Source organism: Papio anubis, chromosome 11 (assembly GCF_008728515.1).
Source record: "Papio anubis isolate 15944 chromosome 11, Panubis1.0, whole genome shotgun sequence".
Lineage (NCBI taxonomy): Eukaryota > Metazoa > Chordata > Mammalia > Primates > Cercopithecidae > Papio > Papio anubis.
Window position 1 is genome coordinate 85,840,959 of NC_044986.1, and position 20,147 is coordinate 85,861,105.

General features: G+C 46.2%; 1 protein-coding gene across 1 annotated transcript; it reads right to left on the bottom strand.

Moving 5' to 3' along the window:
- Positions 1-665: 665 nt before the first annotated feature.
- Positions 666-7,447, bottom strand: FAM170B (family with sequence similarity 170 member B). Its single transcript, XM_003903629.4, has 2 exons — positions 3,315-7,447; positions 666-1,870 (listed from the first exon to the last, which is right to left on the bottom strand). The coding sequence occupies exons 1-2, from the start codon at positions 3,424-3,426 to the stop codon at positions 1,131-1,133; spliced, it is 852 nt and encodes a 283-aa protein (XP_003903678.1). The 5' UTR covers positions 3,427-7,447; the 3' UTR covers positions 666-1,130.
- Positions 7,448-20,147: the final 12,700 nt, after the last annotated feature.

A 20,147-nucleotide genomic window follows, 5' to 3' on the forward strand; every position in this document is an offset into this window, starting at 1 on the left:
GATTTTGTCCCTAGGGAATATCTGTTAATGTCTGAAGACATTTGTGATTGTCACAACTGTGGGGCAGGGAATGCTGCTGGCTTCGGATGGGTAGAGGCCAGGGAGGCCAGTAAACATCTTGCAGCAGACCAGACAGCCCCCGCAACAAATAATTAGCATGCAGGATCAACAGTGCTGATTGAGGAACCCTGGTCTAGCCTTTCCTTTAAGCCCCTGGGAGCATCATCTTTTTTGGAAAGTTCTTTCTCCTGATCAAACAGCTTGAACTTGGGGCCCCTCATCTAGGCTCCCCAAACCTCCTTGATGGCATTCATCCCTTTGCCTTGCAATTGCCCATTCTAACTGTCTCTCACTGGAAGCAACAGAGGCTGGAGCATGTCTTCCATCAGCATGTCAAACACACAGTGGACCATGATTAATTTTTCTTGAATGAATGCAGACCCCCGAGACAGGGAGAAGGGTGAAGATGAATTTCGTGGCAACTCTTAAAAGTGTGTAGTTGACATAGATGAACTCATAGGTAGGAAGGACATCACCAGCTTCCTGCTCTACCTTGAGAAACTACCTGTCTCCAGGTATTTGTGCTAGTTTGTAACCTATGGAAATGGCAACTTCCCACGTGTCCAATATGACAGCATGTTCACTCAATTATTCACTGCATTCAATTTTGTGTTATTCAAGTTTAATCCCAATAACATAAGACATAGAACTAGGGCATATGACAGATTCATAACAGTGAAAAAAATAGGGCTGAAGAGTCATTTGCAGTTGGCTGTCCTGTGACCCACATCTACTTAGCAAGTGTGGACCTGCCTGATGCACCGGCAAAAATAGAAATCCCTCTGGCCATGCATTTGTGGGTTTCAGATGTTGTGCCCGCCATCAGAAACACTCAAAGCCCTCTTGTTTGGGTTTGGATTTTGAAATGGACCCTGGTGGAGATGCTGTGCCCAGGACAGGAAGGGGGCTCCTTCCAGGCTCCTGGCCCTCGCTGCTCTACACCCCATGCCTTTCCTTCCTCCGGATCCTGGTCCTCTCTCACTGCCCTAGTGGCTCTGATACTGCTGGCTGGGGAAGGAGCAGTCCCAGGCACTGGAGGTGAGGGCAGGGGTGAGTATCTCCCCTCCAGCTCACTGCTTCTCCTGCTGCTGTGCTGGGAGCACCTCACCCTGGGGCCGGGAACATTCACTGTTGTCTGAAGGACTCTGCTCCTCCTCCAGCTGTTGGTCATGTGCTTGGCCTTTAGCCCGCCTTCTCTCCAGCATCTCCTCAAAAAAGATCTGGCAGCTGAAGCCCTCCCGGATGCCATGCTGGGCGTGCTCCAGCAGAGCGTCCAGGGAGGGGAAGACCCGGCAGCAGGCCACGCAGCGCAGCCCGTAGTTGGTGGTGACCAGCCAGTCCGGGGGCGACCGCAACTCCTGCAGGCAGCATTCCAGCAGCTCTGTGTCCTCGGGCTCGGGGCTGCAGTTGCTCTTGCAGGCTTCCAGGTCCCAGCGCAGATCGGTGTTGGAAGCCATCTCGAAGGAGGAGCCATTCCGCCTCTGCCTCTTGATGAACTGGGCTTCATGGATGCGGGGCTTCCGGCTGACCGGCTCGAAGCCGGTCTCGGTCTCCCAGGCCACCGCCACACCCTGCACGGTCTGCACGTGCGTGTAGAAGGCACACACACTCTGCGGAGCAGCGCTGTCCTCGTCGCACATGCAGGAGCAGCACGACTGGTACTGGGAGTAGGACTGGTACTCGGAGGACTCTGAGGATGGGGAGCTGCTCCACACCAGCATCCCCTGGGCCCTGGCAGAGAAGTAGAGGCCCTCCTCCCGGGGAATGGCAGGCCGTGGCCGTGGGGACGACCCTTCTCTCTGTATAGTCCCTGAGAAGCAGAAGGACATTGTCATCAGTGCCCCCCAAGGGATCAATGCCACATCTACCTTCAGGAGCTGCAGACTCTGAAAGGGTACAGGCTCTGGGAGCTCTTGGGCAAACACCGCCCCCTCTGCCCATATCCTGATAAAATGAAGATGGTGATAATACCTACATCATAGGGTGCGGTAATGATTGAATAATGTATGAATGCAATCACCAAATCCTTGACTCAACTGAGAAAGACCATTAAATGGTGAATAACAGTTATATACACATTAGGGATATGATGATAAGGATCAAATAATGTATTAATCACCAAGCAAAAGACCATCCGCTGGGGAATAGGTAGGCAGACTGAGGTGCATCCATATGATGCAACCTGTTAAATCCATGAACCACTGAGACATGCAACAATACAGATGAATCCTGAATGCATTATGCTAAATAAAAGAAGCCAATTAAAAAGGCTGTGTAGTCATGAGAGAATGTGAACAAAAAGAAAAAAAGAGGCCACGTAGTATATGATTTTATTCAGATGACATTATAGAAAAGGCAAATTTTTAGGAACAGAGAACAGCTCAGTGGTTGCCCAGAGCTGGGGATGGGTCGAGGGGAGACTGACCATAATAAGGCACAAGGGGACTTTTAGGAGTTCTGAAAATCTTCTTTATCATGATTGTGTTGATGGTTCCACAAATGTACATGTGTCAAACTTCTTTAAATTGTGCATTTAAAATTGCTGAAGTCGGTGTGCATAAAAGACACCTCAATAAAGCCCAAAAACAATGTTTTTTAAATGTGGCCAAGCCACCCAGACCCACCGTCCTCTTCAACATTTGTGACCTGTCTTCACCTTCCCCAGAGGGGACCATCTCACCATCTCCTTCAACACTTACTGTGTCCCTCTCGCCATGGAAGTGCTTGCCAAGTGTTAGCTCCTTTAATATTCAAAACAACCCTAAGAAATTATATTGTTAGGATTCCCATTCAACAGAGTAGGAAACAGAGGCACGGAGTTTGAATGAGTGGTGGAGCCACTGGGCCCCCAGAGCTGGTGTGACACTTAGATGCTGCCCACAGACACATCCTAGTGGTCTTCAAATTGATGATCTAGATTAACTTTCATCATTTTGTTATAAAGGAATTTTTTATTTCGCTGCTGAATTTGACGTGTTGTTTTCTCAAATACACATTAAAATAAATACATAATTATAAATATTTTACATTTTCATCCTCATATCCCCTGAAAACACCTTATGTACTCACAGCAGCCTCAGTCATACCAAGTGTCCCATAAATATCAATTTCCTTTCCCTCCACATCTATGTTTATGGTCAACACAACCATTTGATAACAGTATCAGGAGGCGACCTGGCACTGTCCCTTCCCATCAGGGCTTCCTTCCCAGGGAGCACAGCTGGCTGACCTTCCAGGCCTTTCTTTTGACCTACCTGGCCAGAACACTTCTACACTCTCCTCAGTGGACTCAGGGCTGGTCAAGTTGAGGGTGGTCCCATCGGTGGGTGACTGTTCTCCCCTGTGGTCCGTGAAGTGGCGTTTCATGATTTGAAATGAGTGCCCAGGGTCTCAGTGCTCCAGCTGTTCAATGAGAGTTGGCTGGGGCTGTACTGAAGCCCTCCAGCTGGCCCCAGCCAGAGTGGACACTGAGCTCCCCATGGTCGCTAAGATCCTAGCTTTACTGTGTGACCTCATCGATGGCACTGGTCTGTTCTGTGACCCATGGCAAGGGCAGAGGCTGAGCCTGGATACCAGGAGAGGCTTCCCAACATGTTCTCATTTCCCCATGGGACCTTTTCTGTCTTGTGTATTATCATGGACATGCACAAACACAAAACACACATACTCTTAACTACTTAGACTCACATAAAAACACACACACTTGTAGACACTTAAGCATTCATGGAACCGCTGACTTAGTCCACTTGTGTGGCTTACAAAGGGATACCTGACGCTGGGTGATTTATGAAAGAAAGAAGTGTGTTGGGCTCATGTTTCTGCAGCCTGTACACGAAGCGTAGTGCCAGCATCTGCTTCTGGTGAGGGCCTTAGGAAGCTTCCATTCTCAGCAGATGGGGAAGGGGAGCAGGTGTGTTTAGATCACATGGGTAAGAGAGGAAGGAAGAGAGAGTGGAGAAAGTGGCAGACTCTTTTCAACACTCAGTTCTGACGGAACTAAGATTGAGAACTCGTTACCACGAGGATGGCACTGAGCCCTTCATGAGGTATTTGTCCCCGTGACCCAAACACCTCCCACTAGGCCCACCTCTCACATTGGATATCAAATTTCAACATGAGATTTGAAGTGGACACATGTCCAAACTATGTCACTCACACACAAAGAAAAACATACGTGGTCACTCAGATAGACATATACACTGTAATACATGTGGCACATACAGTAACATAAACATATGTACATGTGTTCACATAGACACATAACATGCTCACACATACAAATTCACACACGTATTTACTTAACCACACACACATACATGCACACAAACTCAAGCCAGATTAATTAACCATACATAGGCTCACATACATACAGTCATCAGCCAACATCAAATGACCCTGCTTCCCAATGTGGAAAACCTCTCCTTCTCTTCCGTGTCTCAAATGCCCACACTGACTTTGTTTAGGCTCCTCAGCCCTCCACAACCCCACCCCTCCACTCTCCTCTACTCACTCCCTTGCTCAGTTCCTGTGACTCCAGACACTTCACTGCTCCCGGACGCGTCTGGCATCCTCCCTTCATGGGCTCTGGGCTCTCACACTTGCTCTTCCTTGTGCCTGTTCCAGGCTCTCCCCTAGGTTCCTATGTGGTTCCCTCTCCTTCTGGTCTCCTCTGAAACATCACCTGGTCAGAGGAGCCTGCCTAGCACCCCCAGGAAAAGAGCCTTCTTTGGCCCCACAGCTCTCTGTCACCTTACCCTGCTTTATTTTTCCATGATAGCATTTACCACCCTAGGCTCTATATAATGTCTGTGTGTCTATCTCATGGGTTTACCTGTATCTGTCTTCTCCTCCTTAGATGTAAGCTTAGGAGGGTAGGGACTTCCTTCATTCCTTCCGTCTCATTATATCTCTGGTATCTAGAACAATGTTTTACATATTAACAAACACTCAGGAAATAATGAGTAAACAGCTGATGAACACGTTGGGCTGATAAAGGCGTTACTCCCTCTGGGAGCTGCCTCCTCTGTGCTCCCTGGATCTCTGCAGTTCCAAGGTGGCTGGTTCTCTCCAACTAGGACTCTGGGAGTTGCCTCTTACTTCTCCATTTGCACAAACCATGCTTCAGCCTCAATCAGCCTGATAAAATGTTCACCTGCCATCTCTCTGCTCTGTAACACCCTAGCACTTCACTCGTTTCCTCCAACAAGCTTCTTACCACTTCCCTCTGTGGCTAGTCTTTTCCCACCCTTGGTCAGTCTCATCAACTCTATTCCTTTGAATCCCAAATACTAAACAATACTAAACAGTTCAAATAGGTGATGGATTAAAAATAATCCCAGTATTCCACAAGCAACACCAACATCCCCACACACACCCAGCACCTAGGAATATCCTCCTCTCTAGAATGTGAGGCCACTGTGTGGAGGAAGACACCACGGTGCTCTACTGAGCCATGAAAGTCACACCTGACCTAAACAGGAGACTATGTCCCCTGGCTAAAAGAGGAAATAGTGTAAGTGCATCCTTTTTTAACAAATAAATACAAAGACTTGACTTACAAAAACAAGAGGAGGCAGCCAGCACAGAAAATAAGTAGGTCATTGGGGGATGGAAGGCAGTTCAGAGAGAGATGACATCATGGAGAACTGTTAAGCAGCAAAGTAAACAGCAAGTCTGAGAGGAAAGGAGACTCAGCCAACAAATGATGCTGAAAAATTATATTTGCTATTTTTTTTAATCAACTTTGGTCTCACTTCATGTAAAACAATTAAGAATATTTTCATAATGGTTCAGAGCTTATGTTTTAATGAAAAATGTGTAGAAACAAAATATGTTAACATTTGTAATTACAAGGTGGTTTTTCTCAACTTAATATTAATCTTCACAAGCATTGAGAATCTTTGTCATCTTTTCTAATTTCACTGCTTTAAAAAACGCACTGTTTTAATTTGCATTCCTCTGCTTTTCAGTGGAACTGGAAAAAAAAGCAAATGAGCAAGCAGTTTCCAGGGGAAGAAATACAGATGGCTGATAAACATTTAAGAAGATGTTGAGTCCCACTGTAATAAGGGAGCTACAACTTAAAAATGTGTGGTATACAGTATAGCATTTTTCACCCATGAGATAGGCAAGAGTTAAAAAGATGGACAATACCCAGTGCTGGTGAGGACATAAGGAAATGAACACTTTTATTCTCTATTGGAACAGTGTACCTTACCTTTCTCAAAAAGTTTGGTGGTACCCATTAAAATTAAAAGTGGGCAGGTGCTTCCTAGGCAGTTTACTATCATCTATCATCTCTTTCCTAGGGAACAGTCACATTATGTGCTATGTGCATAAAACAGCACCTAGAGAAATATTTATTGCAGCATTGTGTATAATAGAAATAAAGACAGGAGACACTCCTAAGATCCATCAAAATAAACAAACTACAACATAACCGAACTGTGGAATACTACACCGCAATAAAAAGAAAGAGATCTATACATACTGATAAGTGAATTCATGTTAAATGAAAACACAAGATACATGGAACACATAGATGGCCCCACTTGTGTAAAAATTAAACACACTCTCCCAAAAGCACTGACCAAATCTATATTGTCTATGTATCAAAAGGCACAGAGGAGATCTGAAAATATCACACCCAAGAGAAAACAACATTGACCTCAAGAAAGAGGAGAAAGATTAGGTGGGGCTGTGTGAAACCGAATTTTCCAAACATGGCCACACCAGTCTATATCACAACCCACATGCTCTTCTGATAGCATGATAGGGTCCCTCTTCCTAAACTAGGGTGGATTTGGTAACTGCCTCTATCAACAGAATGCACAGGAGTGATGTTTTGTGACTGTCAGTGCCAAGTCATAAAAGATGTGATTTCCTCCTGGTTCTGTCTCCCCTCTCCTTTGGACTCAGCCACTATGTTGTGAGGAAGCCTAGGCCCCAGGGAGGGGCCACATAGATGTATTCCAGGCAGCAGCCCCAGCAAAGGTCTCAATCAACCACCAGTGTGTGAGTGAAGACACCTTCAGATAATTTTGCTTCCCAGACATCAAGTCTTCCAGCTGGGTCCAAGACATCACAAGGCAGAGACAAGCCCTCCCCTCTGTGCACTGTTGGAATTCCCCACCCACAGAAACTGTGAGCGTAAAAAAAAGGTGTTTTACACAGTAGTTTCTGGGGCAATTTGTTACAGGCCATGGTAATTCAATGGACTTTGATTTTCCCTATAATGTGTAAATATGTTCTAATGAGCTAGTTCGTTGACCAGTTTCTGTGCTCTGTGCATCTTCCTGGCCCAGTCAGGGAAACCTGGGGGCCAGGCGAGCCCTGTGGTTTTCCCAGGACAACTTGGGAGGATGGTTCCCATCCTTACCCCATAGGAAACAATTTACTAGATTGCAATGTTTACATACAGTTGCTTTTGTAAAGACAAAAGCTTTACAATTTGGGGCCCAATGTTTTCCAAAGTCCCTGAGTCAGGTCTTTCTTTCCCCACAATCTATAAACGTTCTTCCTAATCCTCTGAAAAATTATACACTGTGAACTCCCCTTAGAGATAGGGAGCTTGGCAATTCAGAGGGGTTCGATGAGCCTTGGGTGGGAGAGTTAGGGGAGAAGCAGCCTCCATCTCAGGCCTGGGGTCAGGGCTGCGTGGCCAGGTTGCTCTGATGTTTCCTGTGAGCTACTTCCCTGGGGCTAGTTTGGAGTGAAGCCCCTCCGATGGTGGGCGATTGTCCTCCTCACTCACGTGGCCTCTGGGCTGCTTCCATCTATGGGAAGAGCCTCTGCCCCAGCCGCTCTGCTTGCTCCATGCAGATACTCAGCTGAGACCACCCACACATGGCTCCCACCCATCCCCCTGCAGCTCTCCAGTGGATTTTCCATCCTTGCCAGGAACCTCCACGCCTCACTGCTGCAGCCAACAGGGCTGGTGTGCAAACCCCCAAAAGGACCAACGCAGCACTTTCTTGGAGCTCTGACTCCTGGCCAGTTCGTTGCACACATTGCATGCGAGTCCTAAACCTCATCCAAGAGGCCTGGAATATTTTCTAGTCTTTTCTTCCAAAATCTACTCTTCCCAGCCTCTGTTTTTCCCAGCTGAGGAGGCTAACAGGAAACAAAGCGGCCACAGCCACAGCAGGAAGCAGAGAGGCCGTGTCTCTCTTCACTTCTAATTCCAGAGCTTGGCTTGCATCCCGATCTGGGCTGTGGGGAGAATCACATCATTCATTCTGGGGTCCTTGGGAGTCCAGAAATAGTCTGTCCACCCTGCCAAGGGGTGGTGCTTCGGTCTTAATCGTGGCATTTCTGTGGCTAGAGCCACTGTGTAAAGGTGTTGCAAGTGGGCACCGCTCCTGCTCTTCTCTCCACACTGAAAGTGGGGCTGCTCTAGTGGGGCAGGTGCCTTACCACCCTCCCAAAGTTCTCCTATTATCAGATTTAACACCCAAGGGCCGGGGAGAAGCGGGAAGCTGCCCGGACGCTGCGCAGCAGGTTTGCATGGAGTGAGGTTGGTGGTGTTCAGAGTGGGAATTTTTCCCTGTGAAGGTCAGTCCTCAGGGCTTAGGGATGACCTCATCCTGTGCTTGGGCTGCAGAGAAAGTGCCAAAAGCTATCAGACAAACTGAGAAGTGAAGTAGGGAAGTACTATCTTTTGAGTTCATTTTCTGTTGCTTCTTGTAACTATTTTAAAAGAAGTGAGTCAGTGGACCACAGAAGGCTCAGCTCAGGCACAGGGAAATGTAATCCGGAGGACTCTTCTTCAGCTCCCCCAAGCAAATGGGAAAGGCAGTTTTGCTTTTGTTTTTCTTTAGACATAATAACAGGCTGCTCGTTTGGCGGGTTTGTTTGGCGCTGTCTCGGGTTTTGGCCTTCACCTCAGGGTGCCCACACAAATAGCCTAGGCCTTCCCTCTCATCAGGGAACCAGGAGGGAGCCGGTCCCTGGGGCTGGGTCCTCAGGTGTGGCATGGCTGTACTCCAGGCCCCAGAACCCCACCTGGCCCAGAGCCTGCTGCATTTTGCTCAGCTCTGGCCCAGCAGGGCTGTGAATGTTCAACACGGTTGCTGAATGCAGAAGCGTCTTCTTCCAATGCACACTCCCTTGGAAGGGCAGCTTCAGCTGAGAGGAAAGACTCCTTGCTGGATGCCATGCACGTGACTCAGGAGCCCAGAATCCCACAAGATTCCAGCACTGGCCACGTCCTGTGTGTGTTCTTGGAGAGCCACGGTGGGAGCTCTAGGGAAAGGGGTCTTCCCTCTATGTCCAAAATGGGCTGACCACAGGCCACGCTGGACACAGCCCTCAGGAACCATTCCTTTCTTCTACTGAGCCAACTTTCCTGCAGTATGGCCCACAGCTCTGACTTGGAGGGTGAGCCTCTGGGACCCAGAGGCCAGCAGTGAGTCACCTTGATGTCTAAGTGTGTGAGGGTGAGACCCCAGGACCCAGAGGCCAACAGTGAGTCATGTTGATGTCAAAGTGTGCTGTGCTTGATTCCATGTTCCTTTTAGCCCACACCCAAGACTAATGGATGTCTGTGACTGGAAAGCAGCAAATACGTTCACAGATAACTCCTGAGCAGAGCTGGGATGATTTCTTTTAATCCCCACAATTGGAATAGCTATTCCAAAGGCATGGTTGAAGATACTTCTTCCCAGCCTGTCCTACAGAGAGATGATGCAATTGTTTAATGGATGATCCCAGTGTCCTGAGGAGGCCAGCAACTGTCCCTTCTCCCGCACAACACCCAAAGTCTTGAATGGATCCCTGGCCCTCCTGGAATAAAGTATGCAAAGGGTGGAGAACTTCTGGGAAGATTGGATCAGGCCATATCAAATTCCCACAGGAAACTTTCCAAGAAAGGCCCCAGGCCAAGGCTTAGCAGCCAGAGGGGAAGCAGTCCATTCAGTCATGCCCTCTGCAGTGCAGTGAGACTGACTGAACATTGGCTGGGGCATTGGTTTCCAACACCCCATCTGCCACCCCCACCACACCTCCCTACCCCCAACACACACAAATACACAAACACACACACACACCACACCCTAGGCCTGTAAGATTTGCTCTAGGCCTGTGAGCTTTGCTCTAATATGGAGGACTGGTTCAAACAATCCTCCACTGCTCCAAGTACCAGCATGTTCACGTGACTATCTCACATTCAGAGGCAATAACTTCAGTGGAGTGGAACTGAGCTGGCACACCCGCAGCACAACAGGGAGTGGCCAGGGATGGCCAAGCAGTGTAGCTCCCACCTGACTAGCAAGCACCATGGCCATCCATGTCCAGGGAGGAAAGGGACCTGCTAGCCATGGTGTGAAACAGGCAGTCAGCTGGGGCTCCCTTCTAAGGGAAAGGCAGTTCTCCTCAGAAACTCTCCCAAATCCACCCTGGCTCTCAGGAATTCAACAAATATGACAAAAATGAGAGGGGAGAAAATATGAATTATTTTTGCAAGACAGGACTATAAGCATCTGCATATTTAAATTTTGATTCATGTTTTTGAAATAATTTCCTGTTTTGAAGATAACTCAGCAAATGCTTCTTACTTTATTGGAAACAGCATCTATTAAGCTATTTATGTAGCACAAATTCACAGGTCATGATACATTACAGTAAAATATCACCAAACAAACCAAAAGGTTATTTTTTTCTATTATTTACCTGCCTTAGTGAAAGCGGTGTAAATTGCTCTTATCTGAACCACAATGAATTCACATATTCAAGTTGGCTTCTTGGGAAATTTCAGGCCACAAATGGCAGTGATGCGATCAGGAGCAGCAACACAGTAGGTTACACCACCCAACCCACAGCAAATTAAATCGATCACAATAAAGCCAAACTAAGAAAATTAAAAGGCAGAATAGCAGCAACTGGAAACTGATCTCTCAAGACCTCATTGATGAGCTTCTGGAAACAAAGCCTGCTTCCCCCATGTTGCAAGGCCTGTCTCGACGGGAGATGTGTGTTGGAGAGTTTGGCTGCGTGGTGTGAGCACCAGATGTCTTAGCAGGACCCCAAAGTTCAATCCTTGGGAAGCCTAGGACTATTTTAAAATATAAGTGTCAAACATTTGGAATCCAACTAACTCAGATTATCAATGTGTAGCCCTCAGTCACATGTAAAAAATGAAAGTCAATATAACTAGTGTAACCTTTCCTCCACAAGAATGACATAGTGACTTACATTTTTAATGAGTTTATGGTCAAGAGGGGCATCTAGTAGTGTGCTGGGGCCAGCTTGTACTTGCTAATGAGAATCAGTTGTTAAATCTTTCAAGAACTTTGCAAGCCAGTTGTTAAACACAGCCATTATCAAAATTAAAAATAGTATAAACTTATAATTAAATAAATTATATTAAACATGAAAGTAATAAAAACTCAAACACTCCAATTCCTAATTATTTTACTGTATTTTAAGACACAGTGGCAGCTTGTTAGAGGTCTTGGTGGGAGTATTTACCCCATGGTAATAAGCAAAGGCTAAAACCAGGGGCTTACCCCTCCCCGACCAGGAGCAAGTGGTTGAATACTTACCATTACACTACTGGGGGTTCCCATAGGCGATGACCTGAGCCAACAGTTGTGGCTGTGCAGATAAGCCCTCAAGCAACCTTTTCCCCAATAATGCTAACTTTCTAGAACAGTTCCCACCATATGGGCTTCATATTAGTCGGTCGGGGAAATGCTCAGAACCCTCCCACCTGTACATGAGTCTATCATCTAAAAGACCACCAGGATCACTCAATAGTGAAAAGGAGATCATTATTGGTGATAGCAGTTGGTGAACTGTAAAGCGACAGTCTCTGGCAAGTACCAAGATGCTGTCTCTTCAAAGAGGGGAAGGGTAGTTTGGGTTTTACGGCTCACAAGGCTGGTATCCTATGTATGCAGCAGGTTTGGGGGGGAAAGCTGTACATATTTATGAGGAGAGTCAAGTGCATGCACAGTGGGTAAACGTCTATGTCACATACATCCCATGTTCACTTTGGGGCAGGGTTTTAGCATTAAAAGAAGGTGGAATTTGGCTTTTTAAGACAAAAGGTGAACCACAGGACACAAAGACAATTTGTGCACAGCCTCTGTAAGCTGCTGAAAATGGCTTAAGGTCTGCAATTGCTTATCAAGAAAGAATGTTGGTAAGGGCATCCTCTGCCCAATCAGAGTTGTAGTGACTGGGTTGTAAATCAGACTTGGGAGGGGTCTGATAGTGCCATTGTTAGAGAGTTTGGAGCCATAGGAATATAGACATTACCCATGCCAGCCAGGCCCTGAACCCTAACCTGTAGGCAACTTTGTTTCCTTAACCTTGGTGTCTGTCTTAGTTGATACAGCAGTGTTTATTTTGATCTTTCAGAATACAAGTCGCAATTTAGGAAGGGTGCTCCACCATCATTTCATGGTTCTCACCACAGCCCAGACAGGCAGGCAAAGCAGTGTTCTTTCCCCTTTAATAAATGAAGAAACTGAGCCTCAAACAGATGAGGAGGCTTCCTGGGTTCACACAGCTCTAAGAGTGGGAACCTAGCTTTCTCAGTGACATTAGCTAGATGTGGTGGGCACTTCTCATTAGAAAAACAAGAATTGGCCAGGCACGGTGGCTCAAGCCTGTAATCCCAGCATTTTGGGAGGCCGAGACGGGCAGATCACAAGGTCAGGAGATCGAGACCATCCTGGCGAACACGATGAAACCCCGTCTCTACTAAAAATACGTAAAAAACTAGCCGGGCAAGGTGGCGGGCGCCTGTAGTCCCAGCTACTCAGGAGGCTGAGGCAGGAGAATGGCGTAAACCCGGGAGGCGGAGCTTGCAGTGAGCTGAGATCCGGCCACTGCACTCCAGCCTGGGTGACAGAGTGAGACTCCGTCTCAAAAAAAAAAAAAAAAAAAAGAAAAGCAAGAATTAAATCAACATGAGGTCAAGAACTGGTGTCCCCTGTTGGAAAAATAAATTGAAACTAATGTTCTGGCAATAGGTAGCAAACACTTTAAACCTATGGTACCATCTGTCTTGACAATCTTACCTCTAGAAATTGACCCCTTAATAAATTAAAAGTGTGCCTTTCTTAGCCCATTTTCATCAGCCATGTTCAACACAGCATTGTGTATGAGAGTGAACTCAGAGGCAACCTAAGTGCCTGAGGTGGAGGTTGGGCTAAGTTGGTTTGGTTGCATCATCCTCACCTGGAAACTTGTTACAGATGCAAATTCCCAGTCCCCACAGCAGGCAGACCTGCTGGTTGGGAAACTCTGCAGTGAGGCCTGGTAATCTGTGTTTCAATCAGCCTTCCCTGGATTGATTCTGGTGCCTGCTAGAGTTTGAGAACTCCTAGGTTAAGTAAATTATGGAAAAACTAAACAATGGAATGCAATGTAGTGAATAAAGCACATGGGAAAATCTGTTCACAATATTATGATTAAAAGCATGTACCAAATAATCCCAGTTATATAAAACCTAGAACATGCATGCATGTATACATACACACACGTAAAGTCTGAAATTTTACATGACAAGCCTTAGAAACATTTCTTTGTACGAAAAAGAGATTCCCATCCTTTTGTTAATATGTTTCTATGATAATTCTGTAAGCAAATAAGCAATAAATTACTTCTGGCTTTATTTAAAGGTTAAATGAGGCTGGAAAAAAACGTATAGGCCCACAGCAAGATTTTACAAAGCCCCATGACTCCTGGCCACTCTGTCCTAAGATGCTCCACGCCAGTCCCCTGGACAGGTCTCTCAGCCTGGATCCCTTGAATGGATCCAGGCTGAGAGACCTGGATCTCAGGCTAGGTTGAGGAGTGGAAACCTGCCTCTGACCACAAGGGGTTAAAACCTAACTGGCTGAGAAGAGGTTCCTGGGAAAGATGTGACATTTGTTTGCAAGGAAACATAAACAATAACAGATGAAGACAGTGACATGTGGCTCAGAGTGAGCCTGATCAAAGCCAGCTGGGCAAGCAAGCTCCAGGCCTGGCTTCAGGATGAGATACCCTAGGAGCGGGCTTGGCTGGAGAGGGTCTGTGGGGGAGGCCAGGGCAGCCTCTCCAGCTATGGGGACTGCCCCAGGGAGTGTGGCCAAGAATTCCAACCCTTTTGGGGGAAGTTGGGTATGACTGAGGCTTCAGACACTTGAGACCTGAATTAGCTGTTCCAGCTGCTGGGAGGGATGGCCCACCCAGAACTGTCTTCTTAGCCCCATGGTTGTAGAACAGAAAACAGTCAGCATTTACCTACCACCAACCAGGTGCAGAGCACATATGCCTTCAAGAATACATGGATTCCAGTCAGGATGGACATGACTTGCCACAGGCAGGCTAAACCGTTCCCTTTCAGTGACTTTCTAAATGGGGTGGTAATTTCATTACATCATCAAGTATGACAGTCCTGAAGCAGATGATTTTTGAACCCCTCTTTCCCATTTTTCAGGTGAATTTGCTCAAAGGTCACAGAGCTGCTGAGTTGTGCAGCAGGCGTCGAATCCAAAGGCCCATGTCCATCTACAGAGTGCAGGCTTTTTCCATCCCAGCAAGCCAGATCCTCATTCGTTCCCACCTGAGCCCTCCCAGTGCCCCCCTCTGCCCTCCCCAGCCCAGGACACCTGCCCCAGCCCACAGCTCTTCCAGCCACCACCATCCATCAATTCCTGTAAGCAGCAGAGCCCCATAAAGAACCAGTGTGAGCCCAGACTTGGTATTACCATGTCTCCATCCTGCAAAGGTGAATGCAGGTCTACAGTGGTTATTTCAAACTGTGCCAGGGAAATGCTAAGCACATATTGTAAATTATCATTAATTGAGGAGATGTTTCCTTTTGGGCGACAGAATGCCTCACTGGTTCTGTGGACAATCGCTGAAGCTTAGAAGTTACAGTACACCCACAAGTTTTCTTAACTGGCCTGGGCCTAAATATGACCTTGCAATGTTCTCCCTCACGGCTTTCAGATGACAGCACAGGCTCCCCACTCAGAATGGAGTAGTGGAAGAGGGGCTCCCTTTGAGCCCCCAGGTGATGTCTGAGAATGTGACCTGCCCCCGCCTGCAGGTTCCAGGTGTCAAAGTCACCTCCTGTCACCACCCTCTGATTTTGTTCTTTTCTTCCTCCCCTTTTTACCATCTCTTCCCTAATGTTGGGTGAGTCATTACCATGCCCATTTAGAAAGTCACTGAAAGAAGGTGCATTTAGCTTGCCTAAGATCATCTCATGCCCTTCCTGGCTGGAATCTATCTTTCCTTGAAGGGCTAGTGAGGGTTTTAAGTGGCAAAACTTCCCCAAACAATCCCTCTTTGGACATTATTTTCTTTCTACAAAGTTTCACTCCCTTGGAACTTATGGAAACTCTTTTTGAAGGCAGATCCCCTTCCTGCCAACCAGCTCTTCTGCCCAATTCCTTCCCTAGGAAGTGGTGTCAGTGGTCTTGGGCTTTTTTTTTAGGAGGAGCGCCCTAGGGTTCAGGGGCATAAAACCCTGCATGTGTTTGTCTACAGCTTTGCTCACTCCTCAGGGCTGAGCCATAGTAGATCCATGACCACCATGGAGAGCTAAGAGTTTCTGGATTCAGTGCCTGCTGTTGCTCCTAGAGATTCCTATCCTGATTGAAGGCTGGTTCCATATCTGTTCACCCAGGTAGTGGGGATAAAAGCCATCTCTAAGCGAGCTACTCCCAAGAAAGAGAGGAGCAATGAATACACCTTGGCTCTCCCCCGCTGACTCTCTCAACACCCACGGACCCCTGAGCCTAACATATACCTGTGCCTATGGCTGTGGTCGCAGCATCCCCACCTTCACTTCACTCAGACACTGGGCTGGCTTTGATCTCTAATCTTAGCTTGTTTTCACCACCTTGCTACCCTGTTTGCCTTTCTGGTCTCACAGTTCATTCTGTCCATGTTGCTCTCCTATCTGGGGGCTCTCTCAACCAAGTTCACCCACAGAAGCAGCAGAAGCAGCTCTGACCTCTCTGTCTCCAAGACCAGCTTGGCACAATCAGAGCCAAACCTGAGGTGTAAACTCAAAGAGGCCAGAGAGGAATGTGCTTCCGTTCCAATGTCAGTGCTCCAGAAGCCCTGGAGACCAGGCTCCCCAGTAACACTAATGCTCAGACTTCTTTTACACTGGGCATGCCACACGCAAACTGCAGTTTTAGGAGTAAAAATTCTATCTGCCCCTAGAAAAATTCTTATGTCTGTGCCAAAATAATATACACAAGAATTTTTGTTACATGTGTTTTACAGTAACAAAAAACTAGAAATGGCATGCAACAAAAGACTGAGTAAATCACTGGAAATGATTTCAATTAAGAAAAAAATAGCAAAATGTTTAAAAGGCAAAAAGCATTGGTGAGCATGTGGGAAAGCATATTGCTTTAGACTGTTAGCGGGACAGTGAATTGACAGAGATTCAGTGATGAAGATTTAGGCACTAACTACCTATGGTAATTATCCTAACTAGTTTCCCAATCTCTTTTTTTCCTTTTTTTGTTTTTTTGTGTGTGTTTGTTTGTTTTTGTTTCTGGTTTGTTTTTTTTTTTTTTTTTTTTGAGATGGAGTTTTGCTCTTGTTGCCTAGGCTGGAGTGCAGTGGTGCAATCTCAGCTGACTGCAACCTCTGCCTCCTGGGTTCAAGTGATTCTCCTGCCTCAGCTTCCCAAGTAGCTGGGATTACAGGTGCGCACCACCATGCCCAGCTAATTTTGTATTTTTAGTAGAGACAGGGTTTCACCATGTTGGCCAGGCTGGTCTCAAACTCCTGACCTCAGGTCATCTGCCCTCTTCGGCCTCCCAAAGTGCTAGGATTACAGGTGTGAGCCACCACATCCAGGCCCAACTTCTTTTTGAGCAAACATAGTCATTTAAATTTGGGAAGAAAATAATGCATTTTATCTGGATGGTCAAATTATTTCTATAAAAATATTTTTATAGTTGCTTATACTGTTTGGATATTTTTAATGGAATAGCAACAAATGTTTACTAAGCACCTACTTTCTGCCCAGCACTGTCCTGACAGTGAAAAAGACAAAATCCTTGTCCTAAAGAAGCTGGCATTACTGTGGAGGATGAAAAAAAATAGATGGATAGAAGCATAAATACATAACATAATGCCAGTGGCAATAAGTGCCCTCATGATAAATACAGCATGGTAAGTGAATATACAACTAAAGAAGTGTTCTCAGGGGAGGTCTCCCTGCAGAATGATGTTGGGGAAGAACATTGAGTGGAGAGAGTGATCTGTCATTTGAGAATCTGGAGAAAAAGCTTTCCAGTTAGCAGAAACAGCAAGTGCAAAGACCTGGGCTAGATATGGCATTTTTAAAGTCTAATAATTCCATGTGACTCTTTTATACTTTCCATTTGCCTATTCACCTTTCTGTTCATTTTACCTGAAAAAATATATATATTTATAATAATTGTTTAAGTCCTTGACTGCTAATTTCAGCATCTGGATTATCATGGGTTTACTTCTATTGTCTGTTTTCTCTTGTTAAGAGTCATGTTTTCCTGCTTCTTTGATTGCCTGGTATTGTTCCTTTAAACATTGTAGATGATACATTATAGAAACTCTGGATTCTGTTATCTTCCTTTGAAGAGTGTTGATGTTTAGTTGTTCTATGTTTTCTTAGATTCTGTATTTGTCTACTAAGCATCAATTAATTACAGGGCCAAACTAACAGCTACTGTTGTATATATCTGCCCTGCAGTCCAATTTCCCTATGTGCCTGAAACATCTTATCACTGGCTGGGCACAGTGGCTCATACCTCTAATCCCAGCATTTTGGGAGGCCGAGGCAGGCGGATCACTTGAGGTCTGCCTGGCCAACATGATGAAACCCCCTCTCTACTAAAAATACAAAAATTAGCTGGGAGTGGTGGCACGCACCTGCATGAGAATTGCTTGAACCCTGGGTGCAGCCTGGGTGACAGAGTGGGACTCCATCTCTGAAAAAAAAAAAAATTTATCCCAAACTTTCTCCTTAATCCTGAGTGTGTACCCCAACCACCTTCTTTACCTAACTCTCACACAAGTCAGTATTTGCCCTGCCCTAAATTACCCAGGGCCAGTCTCTCAGACAACTGGAGACCAGAGCCCACCAACCCTATCCACACTAGCCAGTACTAAGTTGCTTCCTCTTTGTTGCCTTGCTTTTACCATGGAAAGCTCAATAAAGGCTCTGGGCCATGCTTTTCTCTAGCTCTTTCTGCCTCTTGACCAACCTGGTGCTTCCTCCCTGTGGTCTCATGGGACATGGTATGTCCCCTTCTCTTAGGAAATATAAGTACTGTAATAAATTATTCCTTCAATGACATGAGCTGTCTGTGTGGTCTTTCAGTCACCTTTAAAATTAAGGCCTGGGCACAAATCATTAGTCTGGCAAGTGACATCACTGGTAAGTTACCTTGATTCTAGAGAATCCTGGTTTCAGGCTGTATTGGCTGGGTCTATTTCAGTTCCGTCTCTGGTCCTAGAGCACAACCGCTAGTCTTGGTTTCCATGGGAAGCAAGCTGTGCTTACCAAATATATTAGGGTTCTCCAGAGAAACAGAACCAACAAGATGTGTGTGTGTGTGTGTGTGTGTGTGTGTGTGTGTGTGTGTATAAAGAGGTTTATTTTAAGGAATTCGCTCACACAATTATGAAGCTGGCAAGTACAACATGCAGTTTGGGCCAGCAGGCTAGAGACCCAGGAAGAGCTGAGGTTGCAGTTCCAGCCTGAAGGCCACAGGCTGCAGAAGTCCTCCTGCTCGGGCTTTGCTTTGTCCGTACCTTCTAATAATTAGATGAGTCCCAGCCAAGTTATGGAGGACAATCTGCTTGTTCTATGTTTTCTTAGATTCTGGTGGACTCAAAGTCCACTAACTTAAATGTGAATCTCATTCACAAACACCCTCACAGACACATCCAAAATAATGTTCAACCAAATATCTGGGCACTGTGGCCCAGCCAAGTTGATACATACAATTAAGCATCACACTAAGTCCTTCTATTAATACTTTGGCAGGATTTAAACTTCAAACTTTGTCTCTCAATGGCAGGACAGCTGCTGAAATCTCTGCTCAGCTCTTTTTAAGCCTTCCAGCTGTTGTTTTCCACTGAGCCCCTTGGCATTTCACTCTGTGCATGCCTAGTTTAGGAGTCAGCCATCAATTTAAGGGGAATTTTGAAGCAGGGTTGGGGTCTCTTCCAAAATCAAAAGTTACTTCCTTTCTGGGGTTGCTCCCCTAAACTCTAGCCACTGTGATGGCTTCAAGCCCCAACCTCTGTCTTCCCAGCACGGTAAGATTGTCACATCCTGCTTCAACTCTCTTGTCCTGTATGCAGTATAAACGGGAATGGGTCCTCAGGAGTTGATCTAAATAAATGTGGAGCTCACCTACTTCTTTTCTTTTAAGGGCCAATTACTCACCAGATCCTTCCTTCGAAGCCAAGGTCTAGTGTCTTTCGGCAGCTCTGGTAAATTGTGTTCTCTCGTCTGATCTGTCCTTTTTTTGCTCTGTCTGCTCCCTCCTCCTAGAACACCTATTAAATGAGCACTAGAACTCCTGGATCTTCCCTCCACATCTCACAACTTCCATTTCACAGAATTGCCTATTGTCTTTCTGCAACTCGCTTTGTGAAAGAGAAAACTGATTTCACAAAATCCAGACAACCAAATGACTGAACACGTGAGCACCTTGTTTGTCCCCATAGACTTCCTGACCCTCCTTCTACTCAGCCGCAGCACTGCACACAGCAATGTCCTTACCCATCCCGGCTTGCCACATGATTTCATGCCTCCAGGCATTGTCATGCCAGGTGCCAGACACCCTGCCAGGTGCCAGATGCCCTGTCTGCTTTTCTGACCAACGAACTCCTTTGTGTCCAGACAGAGATGTTGCTCTGCTGGCCACTGTGATTTTCTCTTTTTCCTGGGATCAAACAGCACCCTGTTCACACTTCAAAAGCAGCACTCACTTACACTATTTGCCTGTGCTTTCCTCTGTCAAGGCCACATCTATGTCTTCTGTGTTTTTTCCCACAGTGTCTCATACCGTACTATAGAAGAGGGAACATTTATAGAGCACCTACACATTTTGGACACTACTCCAAGT

Coding starts and splice junctions, on each gene's coding strand:
- FAM170B (XM_003903629.4), bottom strand. CDS start 3,426: ATGAAACGCCACTTCACGGACCACAGGGGAGAACAGTCACCCACCGAT. Junction 1,871..3,314: donor TGTAGAAGTGTTCTGGCCAG/GTAGGTCAAAAG, acceptor TCTGCTTCTCAG/GGACTATACAGAGAGAAGGG.